At 38.1% G+C, this 15349-nt stretch overlaps 1 protein-coding gene across 1 annotated transcript in view; it reads left to right on the forward strand.

The window, feature by feature from the left end:
* The window catches only part of nhlrc2 (NHL repeat containing 2), an 86059-nt gene extending 71184 nt beyond the window's left edge, over nt 1-14875 (forward strand). Inside the window, exons 8-11 of the mRNA XM_073027795.1 lie at nt 9991-10113; nt 10864-11073; nt 11611-11821; nt 13277-14875. Coding sequence (XP_072883896.1) covers nt 9991-10113; nt 10864-11073; nt 11611-11821; nt 13277-13533 — 801 coding nt within the window. The 3' untranslated portion in view covers nt 13534-14875. The remainder of the gene's footprint in view (nt 1-9990; nt 10114-10863; nt 11074-11610; nt 11822-13276) is intronic.
* Nucleotides 14876-15349: the final 474 nt, after the last annotated feature.

Raw genomic sequence — 15349 nt, forward strand, 5'->3', positions numbered from 1 at the left:
CATGGTGCCACACACGAGGCTGCTTAACAAGTTACTGGTTGACTGCCGGTGATTAGTGGTGTTCCACAGGAGTCTGTGTTGAGACAGATTCTTCCTATGTTATATGTCAATTATTTGGATGATGGAATTGATGGATTTTATGAAATGGCGGAACAGTTGCAATGGGCCAAAAACCTAATTCTGCTCCTATATCTTCTGGTCAAACAAGGCAAAATAGCTAAGATACCTCAGTCTGGTGCTATAACCCAGATGAAGCAAATAACCTTATTTTAATTAACTGAAAAAATAATAGCATAAGAACATTTGAAGTTTCCAAAGTTAAATGGATCCTCTCACACAAGTGTGTTGCATGACTAAGTTCATGGTGGCACTGATGAAAATAACATTAAGTCTGGCTTTTTACTTTTATCGGTTTGGTTTATTTCTTTAATGCAGAATCCATTTGGGAAACATAAAGTTTATGACTGATCATTCATCCTTCCACTTATCCATTAATTGTAGCCTGGTATTTGAGTTTGGCAATGTACATCAGTTTGCCAATGTATTAGATTAATGCATCAGTAACTTACATCTTGTGCTTCAAGTGATCACATTATTTGACTTTATTTAGTAGCAAGTATGAATGAACTACACATAAGTAAGTTTGAAGTTTGTCGAGATAATGTGTTTCATAGTTTAGCTATTTCTGTGGTTACAGTAAGTACAAGTAATAGTACATCTAGCTAAGGCTGTGTCTCTACATTTCAGCAGTTGTTTTGAAATTGTTTTTAAAACTCACAGATAAGACAGGATAAGATAGTAATTATTCCAGTCAATATGCTATAAAAAGGAATTGGCTAATTGGCTCATCAGATCAATTCTGATTTTAATTTTCACTTGAGTCATCAGATTTAATCCCTCTGCCCAGGCTGCACATGAATGTTCAAGGCACTGGCTAGTTATATAGGGGTAGAACAGACAGATGCCATTCAGCCCCTCACATCTGGTCAGACTTCAGCATCACTAATTCCATAATCTTTAATATCTAAAATACGAGGGGTGATTGATAAGTTCCTGGCTTAAGGTAGAAGGAGTCAATTTTAGAAAACCTAGCACATTTATTTTTCAACATAGTCTCCTCCTACATTTAAACAGTTAGTCCAGTGATCGTGAAGCATACGGATCTTGGACCTCCAGAAAGTGGCCACAGATGGGTGATTGATAAGCTCGTGGCCTAAGGTAGAAGGAGATGAGTTATACAGTTCTCGTTACATGCACATGCAGTTCAACTCTTTGAGTGATTATGCAGAAAGTTTGAAGTTAATAACTCATCTCCTTCTACCTTAGGCACGAACTTATCAATCACCCCGATGAGTTATTAACTTCAAACTTTCTGCATAATCACTCAAAGAGTGGAACTGCATGTGCATGTAATGAAAACTGTAGGCCACAAACTTATCAATCACCCCTTGTATATATGTCTCTCTATATCTTGAATATAGTGAACATATAATAAAACTGGGAAGTGAAAATGAAGGTGTCAACATTCAAGGTGACAAAATTTCTTACTTCAGACTGTGACCTTTGATTCAAGCATCATTCCCATGTGTCCCCTGTAAATCTTTGAAAGAATTTTACACATTTCAATGAGATTGCCTCTCATTTTTTTAAACTAAAGAGATTATAAGCCTTGCCTACATAATCTTTCCTGATACAACTGTAGTATCCCTGGAATCTTCACGCTCTCCCCCTATGGTAATCATATCCTTCTGTAGGTCAGGAGACCAGACTTGTACACAAAGTGCCAGTTGTTTTCTCAAAAAGGGTCAAACACTTGGAATAACACACCCCAATGCCTGTGTTAAATGTCCTCTCACTAGAACCAGTCCCTCACTAGTTAGTTTATTTACAGCCTTACTTATGTGATTCATCTCAGACTTATTGAAGTGAAACTGCTCCCAGTGGAGCAGCTTCCCCCTTTTTCCAGTACAGGCACCAGTAGTCCATGTACTGAAAACCAATTCTTTCATACTGGTCTTTGAACAATGCATTTAATTTTCTTATCTTACTTTCCCTGTGACAATTGAATTTGGCTCAAGTTACAATCCAGTGATTATCATCGTTGTGGTTCTGCTTTTTTAATTTGGACTTTAGCTTCTCATAATCCTTCTGCAGAACCTTCTGTATATTATCACTGTCAATCATTCCCACAACAAACATTGCAACTGGTTCTTTCCCTTCCTACTTAAAATTCCTCTCTAACCCCGAGGAGTAGCCTTTAATCCCATACTCATGACTACTGAGAACAGTAGCTTCCTAACTCAACTGTCCTCTAATGAATTGTGTTTTTCATTTCCCCAACTTGTTTGGTTCCTTACATCATGGTGACTTACATAGTTTGTTCATCTACCTTGCATTTTTTGCGCTTATCCAAACTGGCTGCAAGAACCTAGAGCATATTGGACATGTCCAGTGCTGACATTGCTGCAACATACCCTTCTGCTTTTTCATACCTATCTCATTTGCAGTCAAACCCTCTTGCTCCTCTTGATTGATCATTTCTACAGTGCTTAATGTAAGTCAGGGGTTCCCAACCTGTGGTCCACGGACCCCTTGCTTAATGGTATTGGTCTATGGCATAAAAAATGTTAGGTATCCCTGATCTAAGGGGTGTAACTATCTCCAGGAGCAAGGTTTTAAGTAACCATCCCCTGTATGATTCATTGCCATCTCAGGCTGTAGCTCCTCATTTCTGAACCAAAGCTCTTTCAACTGCAGTCATTTAAAATAGGTGTGCTGACGAAGGATTCCAATCGTGTTCATCAATTCCAATACACTTGAGCTTAGAGGAGTATGCCTCATCATCAGCTCTTCTTGGTGCGCAAATATATCAGTGCTGTCCCAATTCCGCTCTCCAGACCTGGAATATCAAGCAGTAAAGTGCTGTCCTTTTTACCTACCACAGGAGTTCTCTGGGGTCATTTTGGCCAACATTAAGGAGGCTTTAGATGATCTGAGTAATGAGATCAATATGCACGAAACAGTGCACCCTAGTGCTTTCACCATCATTTTGGGAGATTTTAACCAGGCCAGTCTTTAAAAAATCACTAAGCAACTACCATCAACAGATCACTTGCAATACTAGAGGAAACAACACACTGGACCATTGTTACACCATCATCAAGAATACCTACTGTTTGTTTTTTCTCTCCACTCTTTTCTAAAAGTGTATACCTCGGATAAATACTATGTGGAGATTTGTGACATATATGATTATATGATATATATGTACAACGTCTGAAATACATCTTATGGAAATGTTTGTTTGATGATGAACTTCAATAAAAAAAAATTACTGAGAATAGAAAAAAAAATACCTACTGTGTTATTCCACGTCCTCACCTAGTCTGATAATGAAGTCTGATCACCTAGCTGTACATCTACTCCCTGAGTATAGGCAGAGACTGGAGACTGCAGCACCAGTAGTGAGGACCAAGAAGGTATGGACAAGGGAAGCACAGAAGCCCCTACAGGGCTGCTTTGAATTGGTGGGCTGGACAGTATTCAGGGGTTCATCTTCGAACCTGGATGAGTATGCTGCAGTTGTTACTGACTTCATTAAAACCTGTGTGGATGAGTGTGTGCCCACAAAGACTTACTGTACATTCCCAAACCAAAAGCCATTGATGAATCAGGAGGTACGTCATCTGCTGAAGGCTAGATCTGTGGCATTCAAGTCTGGCAACCCAGGCCTGTACCAGAAAACCAGGTATGATTTGCTGAGGGCAATTTCAAGGACAAAGAGACAATTTTGAACAAGGTTGGAGGCGAGATCGGATACACAGCAGCTCTGGCAGGGTCTGCAAGACATTACTTCCTACAAAGTGAAACCCAATAGCATGAATGGCGGCGATGTTTCACTACCAGATGAACTCAGTGCCTTCTATGCACACTTTGAAAGGGAGAACACAACTACAGCTGTGAAGATCCCTGCTGCACCTGACGACCCTGTGATCTCCATCTCAGAGGCTGATATTAGACTGTCTTTAAAGAGGCTGAACCCTCACAAGGTGGAAGGCCCCAATGGAGTACCTGGTAAGGCTCTGAAACCAACTAGCAGGAGTACTCAAGGACATTTTCAATCTCTCACTGCTATGGGCGGAAGTTCCCACTTGCTTCAAAAAGGCAACAATTATATCAGTGCCTAAGAAGAATAATGTGGGTTGCCTTAATGACTGTTGCCCGGTAGCATTCACATCTACAGTGATGAAATGCTTTTGAGAGGTTGTTCATGACTAGACTGAACTCCTGCCTCAGCAAGGACCTGGACCCATTGCAATTTGCCTATCACCAGAATAGGTCAATGGCAGATGCAATCTCAATGGCTCTCCACATGGCTTGAGACCATCTGGACAACACAAACACCTACGTCAGGATGCCATTCATCGACTATAGCTCAGCACTTAATACCATCATTCCCACAATCTTGATTGAGAAGTTGCAGAACCTGGGCCTCTGTACCACCCTCTGCAATTGGATCTTCGACTTCCTAACCAGAAGACCAGAATTTGTGCGGATTGGTGATAACATATCCTTCTCGCTGACGATCAACACTTGGGCATTTCAGAGGTGTGTGCTTAGCCCACTATTCTACTCTCTATATACACATGACTAGGCATAGCTCAAATACCATCTACAAATTTGCTGACAATACAACCATCGTTGGTAGTATCTCAGGTGGCAACGAGAGGGCATACAGGAGTGAAATATGCCAACTAGTGGAGTGATACCACAGCAACAACCTGGCACTTAACGTCAATAAGACGAAAGAGATGATTGTGGACTTCAGGAAGGGTAAGACGAAGGAAGACATACCAATCCTCATAGAGGGATCAGAAGTGGAGAGAGTGAGCAGCTTCAAGTTCCTGGGTGTTAAGATCTCTGAGGATCTAACCATCTAACCTGGTCCCAACATATCGATGTAGTTATAAAGTAGGCAAGTCAGCGGCTATACTTTATTAGGAGTTTGAAGAGATTTGACATGTCAACAAATACACTCAATAACTTCAATAGTTGTACTGTGGAGGGCATTCTGACAGGCTGCATCACTGTCTGGTATGGGGGCGGGGTTACTGCAGAGGACCAAAAGAAGCTGCGGAGGGTTGTAAATCTAGTCAGCTCCATCTTGGGTACTAGTCTACAAAGTACCCTGGACATCTTTAGGGAGCAGTGTCTCAGAAAGGTAACATCCATTATTAAGGACCTCCAGCACCCAGGGCATGCCCTTTTCTCGCTGTTACCATCAGGTAGGAGATACAGAAGCCTGAACACAGACACTCAATGATTCAGAAATAGCTTCTTCCCCCTCTGCCATCCAACTCCTAAATGGACATTGAACCCTTGGACACTACCTCACTTTTTAAAAAAATATACATTATTTCTATTTTTGCAAATTTTTTAATCTATTCAATATATGTAATTGATTTTCTTGTTTATTTATTATTATTTTATTTACTATTTTTATCTGCTAGATTATGTATTGTATTGAACTGCTGCTGCTAAGTTAACAAATTTCATGTCACATGCCCGTGATAATAAACCTGATTCTGATTCTGAAGCATGTCACCTAGCCTAAAATAACCATTGTTAAACTTAATTAATCTCTATACTTCCATTACTGATGTCTCTTACTCATCAAAGGCTCCTAAAAAAACATTGTGCTTTACAGTGAGTCCACAGATTTCTTGTCCAGGGTAAAATTGCCTTTGAGTTACCTGATTCGATTTACAGGTTCTAATTCACATGGGGTGCTAAAAGCCTCTTGTTTAACATCTCATATCATTATAATTTAAAATTACAGAGCTAAGAGAATTTATGGTTGAACAAATAAATTTGCAAATCAAACATAAAATTGGTGTTTAGTCACTGAAGACCACACACTGGCAATGCGCTCATAACCTTCAAAGAGGTTATAGACTCCACCTGTGACAGGAAGTTTCAGGTCCAAACACCCATTCTTGAATCAGTTTCTTTTTTAACTCTTGACAAACCTGAAATATACTGTGGGTCTCATTTATTTAAAGTAATTCAAATATATTTCAGAGCTTCAGAATTTGCCATTGGCATTATTGTCTTCCTCTGGGTGCAATGGTGGAGTCTAGCCCATTACAAAATGAATGACTTGCTGTTGAAAGTATTGAATTAAGGTATAACTTTCAATGGAATGGTATGATAACAGGTCAGGTATTGGTGGGCTGATCCTTCTCATCCTGTACTCAGCCCTTGCCTATATTACCCATCCTAGATTCAATCAGTTTCATTTATTAGGCCTCTGTATCCCAGCACTATGATCCAGATGGTTGGAGCTAGTCGTACTGTGAGCCATCTAGTCTTTTTGGGCAGGCTTCTACAAGGTTGTGGGCTTCCCACCTTTGGAAAATCTTGGCCAGGACATCAATATTGGTTAAATGGTTAAACATGTTCATCCACTCATGGTGGTTGTTTCAAAATCATTAATTGTAAAACAACCAAAAAAAAAGTTATAGTCAGTAATTAATTAAATGCTTATTTCAGTTTTGACATCCATTTCAATGTTGGTATGTTATGTATTTTACCCATAATGTGTGGTCATGTTTTATTCAGTAAGTTCCAATATTTATAGCTGGATTATGGTGCTATACAGTAAAAATTATACAAGGAACTTTTAAAGTTTAATGGTCGGCAATAATCTGAAGAAGGGCCTATACTGTGCTGTACTGTTGCATGTTATATGTTCTAAGATTGAAGCAAGTACCCTTTTAGTGATCTATCTTTGTTCAAATTGTTTGGAAAGCCTTAATCTTATGCTGAAGGTTGTTAAAAGTAGTCATTTTGCCTTGTTGCCAGAATCGGTGCTGAAAATGGCCTGATGTGATTACAATTGCTATCTCATTGCATCTTCTGGAGATCTGGAGTATGATTATGGTGAAAAGGGGAGTTTCACTGATCTTCTCCTATGCTGTCAAGCTAAAGTGGGTGTGAAGTTTATTTTTCAGCATGATTCCATTTAGCGCTGTTCACAGTCGTACATCTGGTAATGGAAGATCATTGCTCAACTGTATTTGAGTTAATGGACAGAAAATTATGTTAAACATATCACCTAGATAGCAAGTCTGCTAATGCATTCTTAGTGGACAATTTTGTAAGTGAATACTTTTGAAAAGCATTTCCTTCACATGCTTTAAACAAACTATTCATATAAATGGTCTGATATTTGAATCCATTATTTTGGAGGAGTGAAGATAGGTAATTTAAAGTAACTCCAGATACCTGTTCCTGTCAGAATATGAGGCAAGGACAATGGGTTTAGGGAACTTCGGTTTTCAAAAGATATTGAGGCCCTAGTTAAGAAAAACAAGGAGGTGATAATGTGGTAATGTATGCAAGAAGCCGGAAGAGATGGGAGAGATCTTAAATGGATTTTTTACATCTGTATTTACACAGGAGACAGACAAGGGGTCTATAGAATTGAGACAAAGCAGCATCAACTTCAAGGACCTTATACGGATTACAGAGGGGGAGGTGCTTGCTGTCTTGAGGCAAATTAGGGTGGACAAATCCCCAGGGCCTGAAAAGGACCCATGGACCCTGTGGGAGGAAAGTGCAGAAAATGCATGGGCTCTAGCAGAGAGTTTTCTGAGGAGGTTGCCAGGAAAATTGATGAAGGCAACGCAATAGATGTTGCGTACATGGATTTTAACGAGCCCTTTGACAAAGTCCTGCATGGAAGATTGGTCAAGAAGGTTTAGTCACTTGGCATTCAAGATGAGGTAGTAAATTGAATTAGACATTGGTTTCGCGGGAAGAAGCCAAAGAGTGATAGTAGATGGTTTCCTCTTAGACTGGAGACCTGTAACTACTGGTGTGTACAGGGATCGATGGGTCCACTGTTGTTCATCATCAATATCAATGACCTGGATGATAATGTACTGAACTGGATCAGCAAATTTATGGATGAGCCCAAGATTAGGAGTGTAGTGGGCAGTGAAGAAGACTGTCAAAGCTTGCAGTGGGGTCTGGACCACCTGGAAAAATGGGCTGACAAGGGCCAGATTGAATTTCATGAAGACAGGTGTGAGATGTTGCACTTTGGAAGGACCAGCCAGGATAGGTCTTAGACAGTGAGCAGTAGGGTACAGAGGAGTGTGGTAGAACAGAGGGATCTGGGAATACAAATCTATAATTCCTTGAAAGTCATATTACAGGTAGATATGGTCGTAAAGAAAGCTCTTGGCACATTGGCCTTCATAAATCAATGTATTGAGTACAGGGATTGGGATGCTGTGTTAAATTGTGTAAGATGTTGGTGAGGCCTAATTTGGAGTATTGTTTGAAGTTTTGGTCACCTACCAATAGCACAGATGTGAGTAAGACTGAAAGAGTGCAGAGAAAATTTATAAAGATGTTGCCAGGACTTGAGGACCTGAGTTACAAGGAAAGGCTGAATAGGTTTAGGATTTTATTTCCTAGAACCGAGAAGATTGAAGGGAAATTTGAGAGGTCTTGTATTCAAAATTATGAGAGGTAGTAGTAGTCTCTCGAAGTCCGAGGAAGACGAATGTGTTGCACAGTCAATGTCTATGGGCACGCATATGACTTCTGAGGCTGAAGGCCGAAGCGCAGATACGGTTGCAGATGGGGCCAGGAGCACCGCCTGCTGGGGCAGGAGCGGACGCCTTCCTGTGTCTTTCTTGATTTGCCTTGAGGCGCTGCATGTGCCAGTTGGCTTGGAAGTTGACTTGGACCAATCAGCAGCAGTGTGTTCAAGATTGCGGGGCTGGAGTTTGGCCCACTTTAAGGTTTGACTTGAGGTTGTCCTTGTACCTCTTCCTTGGACGACCTTGGGCACGGTTGCCCTGCTCCAGTTCTCTGTAGAACAACTGACGCGGCATTCTGGACTCATCTATGCGGATCACATGGCCGGTCCATCTGTGCTGAGCCTTCAAAACCTTGAAAGATATAGATAGAGTAAATACCAGAAGTCTCCTTCCACTGATGTTGGGTGAGACTACAAGTAGATAAATGATGAAAGGCAACACATTTAAGGAAAACATGAGGGGGGACTTTTTTATTCAGGGGGTGGTGAGTGTGGAACGAGCTGCCAGCACAAGTGGTGGATGCGGGTTCACTTTCAACATTTAAGAAAAGTTTGGATAGGTACTTGGATGGGGGTGGTATGGAGGGCTATGGTCCAGGTGCAGGTTGATGGGATTAGGCAGATTAATGGTTCAGCACAGACTAGATGGGCCAGTTTCTGTGCTGTAGTGTTCTATGACTCTATGATACCTCACTCTATTTAATTTTGCACCTGAGAGCACAGTCTCCACCCAGTTCATTATAAAGATTGGGTAGAAAACAGTGCAACAGAAACCAAAACTAAAGATAGATGGAGGAACTAATTAAATGCAAGATTACAAATAATTAATTATAATATTTGGATTAATTTAGATTTGTACATTGATAACACATTCTCCAATTGTTGAGCTGAGGTTGATCAGTACACATTCCTTTAATACTTTGGCAAGGGATCTCCACACTCTTCTCCAAAACTGTTGACTGACCTAGTGCCAGTGCCCCTTAGGAAAACACTGGGAAAGAGTAGAGACAAGGAAGGCACAAGCCACTCATTGCTGGCAGAACTAAGTGTGCCCTAGAATTAGGAGCACAAGTTGTCATCCTTCCTCTGCATAATTTAAAAAAAAACATTTTCAATAATGAAATTATTTAATGATCACTGCACTCGTGCCTGAAAATCCTGAGAAGTTCCCACTGCTTGGGATTGGCCAGATCCTTAAGATTAATGTAAAACCTCTCGATGCTAAATATAAAGAGTGCAAAGTCTATTATAGGCTACTGCCTGAAAAATTAGCCAAATAATTAAAAACAAATATAATAAGATCCCTTTTCTATCCTAAAAATCATTTCAACCTGTTCAAAACATTTTATAATAAAGCATGTGTTATTAATTCTCAGAATCTCTTTGCTTTCGGAGATCTTGATGGTATTGGAATGAATGCGAAGTTGCAGCATCCCCTTGGAGTAGCTTGGAATAAAAAACGGAATTTACTGTATGTGGCGGACTCCTACAATCACAAGGCATGTCTTTATCAATTTATTTTCTTTCAATTATTTTCCTTTGGTAGGTATAATTTAGTGGTTTGAGATAAAATGTATCAGCCATTCACCAGTACGAATGGTATTAATATTATATCAAAATATTTATTTGAAATATAAGCTTTACATATTTGCAAGCATTATGAAGATAAGGCTGAATGGTGTTTACCTCTTTGTAGTATGTGCTTTCATTGTTTTAAATATATATCTAAAATATCTAATATGTATATCTAATATGTCATCTGGAATTATAACAACTGCTTCAGAAACAATAACCCTGTAAATCTGGCATCAAAATAGAAAGGAAATGGAAACTGCAACTTCATGGGTCTCAATGATTATTAAGCTTTATAACAGAGGTTCTCAACCCCTTTTATATCATGGACCTCTGCCATTAACTGAGGGGTCTGTAGACTCCAGATTGTGAACCCTTGGGTATGTTGGGAAATCATTAGATTAATAACCTCTTCAAAAACAATTTTTGATCGTTCAACATACACCAGTGTCTATCTATTGAATATATTGATATTATGAAGTTGTCTCAGATAACTCATTATGTAATGACATGCATATTTTTTATGATTGTCAAGGGATACAGCAATTCACATACTTTTTACAATATTAAGTTCCTTAATGAAGAAAATGTAAACAGAGTATGTTCTAATTCTGAGCACCTAAATGTTTCTGATTATGGGGCATTCAAATATAATATATTAATTGTTTTGTACTCAGATCAAAGTAATAGATCCAAAAACGAAACAGTGTACTACACTGGCAGGAACTGGTAAAGCCAGCAATGTAATCGGTCCTGACTTCAACCAAGCTACTTTTAATGAGCCGGGAGATGTGTGTGTTGGTGAAAATGGGAATGTCCTTTATGTAGCCGATACCAACAATCACCAAGTTAAAGTGCTAGATTTGGAAATGAAGACTGTCTCTGTGGTAAGTTACATTTCCCACCCAAATTATTTTACATCTTGGCATCAATTTCATTGTTAAGCGTATGTGCAGGCAACACCCTTGATAAAGAGCATGGGTTCCCAACCTTTTTTTATGCCATGGATCTGTACCATTAAGCAAGGAGTCCATGGTGTCCAGGTTGGGAACCCTTAATATATAGGAATGGATGATCCAATAACTATTCCTGCAAAATATCCTACTGGAAACAAATTCTGGTAAGAAAGCAAGTGTTCTAAATATAGTGTAATGTATTACCTTGTCATACATGGACTTTTTCATTATTCTTTGTATAAAATCCAATCTGTGTGTTTGAAATTTGGAGTTATTTAATTATTTATTATCAAATTTAGCTTTTTATTACTATAGACCGCGTGTATTCTGCACTTTGTGATTTCTGCTTTTTCTGTACTAACAACTGAATGCTGAATTGAAAGTTAAATTGCCTTAAAAACTAGATTATGAACTCACATTTGGTTATAGTGATAACTGTCATTTTCGTTACATTTCATTTTTCTATAGTTGCCAATCACTTTTGTCGATGCTGTGGACTCTTCCTTGCCTATAAAACCAAAGAAAGGTTATCGTTTACCAAAATCTGCTGTTTCAGTGCACAAGAGTCCATTAGTTGTAAGACCAGCTCAGACACTGCAGTTTTGTCTCAAAATTGAACTTCCAGAGGGAGCCAAACTAACAGAGGGGGCACCGAGTTTCTGGGCTCTCTGGGCAGAAGGTAATGTTCTAAATGCTGTTATCATAGTATATCATAATCATTTGTACCACTCAATCAAACTAATTACAATAATTATTTTGCAAATAAACAATCCCAAATGTACCAAATTTGATTGTTACATTATGAAATAGTGCATTGGATAATGCTCAGGTATAATGGATTATAAGTGTATCATTAGTTACATAATTTTCTGTATAACATTTCAGGAGGGTTGTAAGCCTCTTAAGAGAACAAACTTATTATTCACTTTGACAAAAATGACTAAAATTCGTCTATTTTGATCTCCTTTCTAGCATTTTGCATGTATACAATTATGTCTGTGTTTAATGCCTGTAATGCAAACCAGACATAAATGGAAGTGTTTTATCCCCCATTGGTACAAAATTTACCCGTTATCAAGTATTTTTAAAGTGTCCAGAAATACCTTGGATCCTATAGAACACTGCAAATGACAGAAAGCTTTTCTTGAGAAAGTGAAACATTATTCTTTACTATTCATTTGTAATTAGAACAGAATGGGAGTCCAGGAACTTTTGTAAATCAAATTACTGCAGACACTAGAAATATGAAACAAAAATAGAACAGTAAAACTCAGCAGGTCAGGCAACATCTGGGGTAAGAGAAACAGAGCTAAGATTTCAAATCAAACGTTGTTCATCAGTTGCAGAGAAAGGAGAGGGTGAACAGTACACAGGAAACATTTCTGTTAGTGCAAGTCCAGGGTTCTTTTAGTCACAGTCAGAGAGAGAGGGAGAGGAGGGGGGAAAAGAGAGAGGAAGGGAGAAGGCAAGAGAGAGATGGGGAGAGAGAGACAGAAAGAGAGAGGGAGAGGGGAGACAGACAGAGAGAGAGAATGAAGGAGAATATGGACAAGGTGGCGTGTGAAGGTGTGAAATGTTTTTCAGGGTTGAAACGTAAAACCGAAATGAGAAATATTGGAGGCCCATGATGTTCAGGCAGTCTTTGAGGAAAGTAAAACGATGAGATGGATAACCTTCCATCAAAACTGATCAGTTTCGATACAAACATCCATCTACTATATATAATCAATTTATTGATTTCACATCATGTATTTATTTTTTTCTGAGTTCCATTTTCAAGCTGCAACCACTTGTTGATAATTTTCTGTTAAGACAAAGTTCTATGTTCCTCAGTTACATTTTTGCAATGCTGCAGTTCAACACTGAACAAATTGAACTAATGTAAAAATAAAATTGAAGGTAGAAAATGAATGAAGCAAAGGATTGAAAGAGATTAATGTCCTAGAATATGTTGTCTTTAGAAGTTAGTGGACATTCTGGAATCCTGTCTTGTCTGGGGCAACAGTGGTGATTAATTGAGTCATAATTCTTACAATGAATATTGTGGTTCATCTTCTAATGCTGATTAATTTGTATACAGTATCACCTTTAAATGTGGACATGTAATTTCTATTTATGTATTTTATTTTTACAGAGCATGAATGGCTCTTTGTGGGCCAGAAGATCACTGGAGAAATTGTTAATCTTGAGAAAGAACCTGAAATCATCTTTGTACTTCCCTCTCAAGTACAGACAGATGGACTTGTGTTATCAGTAGATGTGTGCCTCTATTTCTGTAGTAAAGATAGTAATAATTGCCAAATGAAAGGAATCTCATTTAAACAACCATTACAGTTCTCCAGTACATGCCAGGAAACCATTTCAAAAGTGGATCTTCCCTTCAGCTTTTAAATAAATAAAAACAGTTAACTCTTAGAAATTTCTGTCCTGATAAATAAAGAATTAGAAACATATGAATATTTAGGTTTGACCCATTAGAATAGCTGGGTAAATATTAGCATTGAAATAATGAGTTAATAAACAGAATGGTTATCTTTGTTGACTTAAGTTTGAAACTCTCAGCATGACCTAGCGATCTAAATTCAGTTGGGAGAGGCCTACTGTTGTAAAAATCCCAACTTGAATTTGGCATTGAAACTAACAGCATTATATCTGTCACAAAGAAAGCTAATCTAGATATGGAAATAGTGATTAATGTTTTGCAGTTGCAATTGGACTCATTTTGGGAAAGACCAAGGAATCATTATTCTGCACTTTGCTGGAGAGCTAAGATTGTTTTGTTATGGAAACAATGCTTGAAATGAGGAAATGCTGAATTCCCGAACATTAATCTCACTTAATTTGCTAAATGTAACATTTATTTCAGGAAAGTTCTAGCCTTTATTAGTAATAATGTAAAAATATATCTGGTTATTCTGCAAATTGTAACTGAAAGTTCCTTATAAAACAGGTTAAACCTCAAGGAAAATACACCTAACCAAAGTTTTATCAAGTACATGAAAGAGCTTTGTGCAAGAGTTGGCTCAGCTTCACTATTTCACTAATCATCAGCAAAAATTAGTTGCAGCAGTAAGAAACCTCTGTGGCATCTCACAGTCACAATCAATGTAATTTTATTTTTAAAATACAAACAGATGTGACTTTGAAGCAAAGTTCCAAATCAAATTATGAATGTGGTTAAAAAGTTTACAGATGCAGAGGTCTGCATTTTAATTTCTATCTATTGAAGTATCTAGCAAAGTATCAGTAGAATTGGATGAATTATTGATTTAAATAAGCTATGTTAGTATTTAAAGAGTTTCTAAATTTACACACTGAACTTATTTGATGAGTAAACACAAAACCATTTGGAGTTCTGATAAGGTTCTATAATGATAGACCTTATTTTACAGTCTGGACTAAAAAAAATAATTTGGTGCCATTAAGCCCAGCATGGAATTAATCTCGTTAATTTCTCAGGATAGGCATGCTACAAAGTAAAACCAAAGAAAGCTTTTGTATTCTATATTTTTTTCATTGTGTTTTATTCATTTCTGAATATTTGTAAAATACTTTGTTTACTTTAGGACAGCGTAGCAAAGCATTGTATAGATATTCTCTTATATAAATGTATAGAATTCTTTCTAGAGAGCCAGTTTTGCACCAGCAATAAAGTCAAAACCCTTCAGTGTAAATTGTAACTTGTTTTGTCATAAATGTGCAAAGTCTATTGCATTAAATTTATTTCTGGTCATTTCAGCTCTGTGTATGCTGTGTGGAGAACACTTGATGTTTCATAACAATTGTATTGTCTTGTTAATTTTGAAACTGCATTGAACAATATCCTAATTTAAAATTTTATACATCTGCTTTTGCCAGTTCAAAATAACATGCATTAAAAGCAGCTTCGTAACAACAGAAAAATAGGAATAGGGAGTTCAGTCTTTCAAACCTGCTCTGCCTTTCTTCCTTCAACTCCAACTGTAGCCTCCTAATCATCTAATGTTCAGATATAAATCAATCTTTGCTTTGATTAGATTGGAGCTGGAATTAGTTGCTGTTTTGTGGCTCCAGGGATTTGGTTTTGATCTGACCTTTGGTGCTGCCTGTGTGCAGTTTTCTTATTTTCCCCAGGACCATGTAGGTTTACCCCGGGCACTCCAGTTTCCTCCTTTGTCCCACAGATGACAGACACACATTAGATTAATTTGCTTCTATAAAGATCCCA

The sequence above is a fragment of the Hemitrygon akajei genome, chromosome 23 (genome assembly GCF_048418815.1).
Source record: "Hemitrygon akajei chromosome 23, sHemAka1.3, whole genome shotgun sequence".
In the NCBI taxonomy this organism is placed as follows: Eukaryota; Metazoa; Chordata; class Chondrichthyes; order Myliobatiformes; family Dasyatidae; genus Hemitrygon; species Hemitrygon akajei.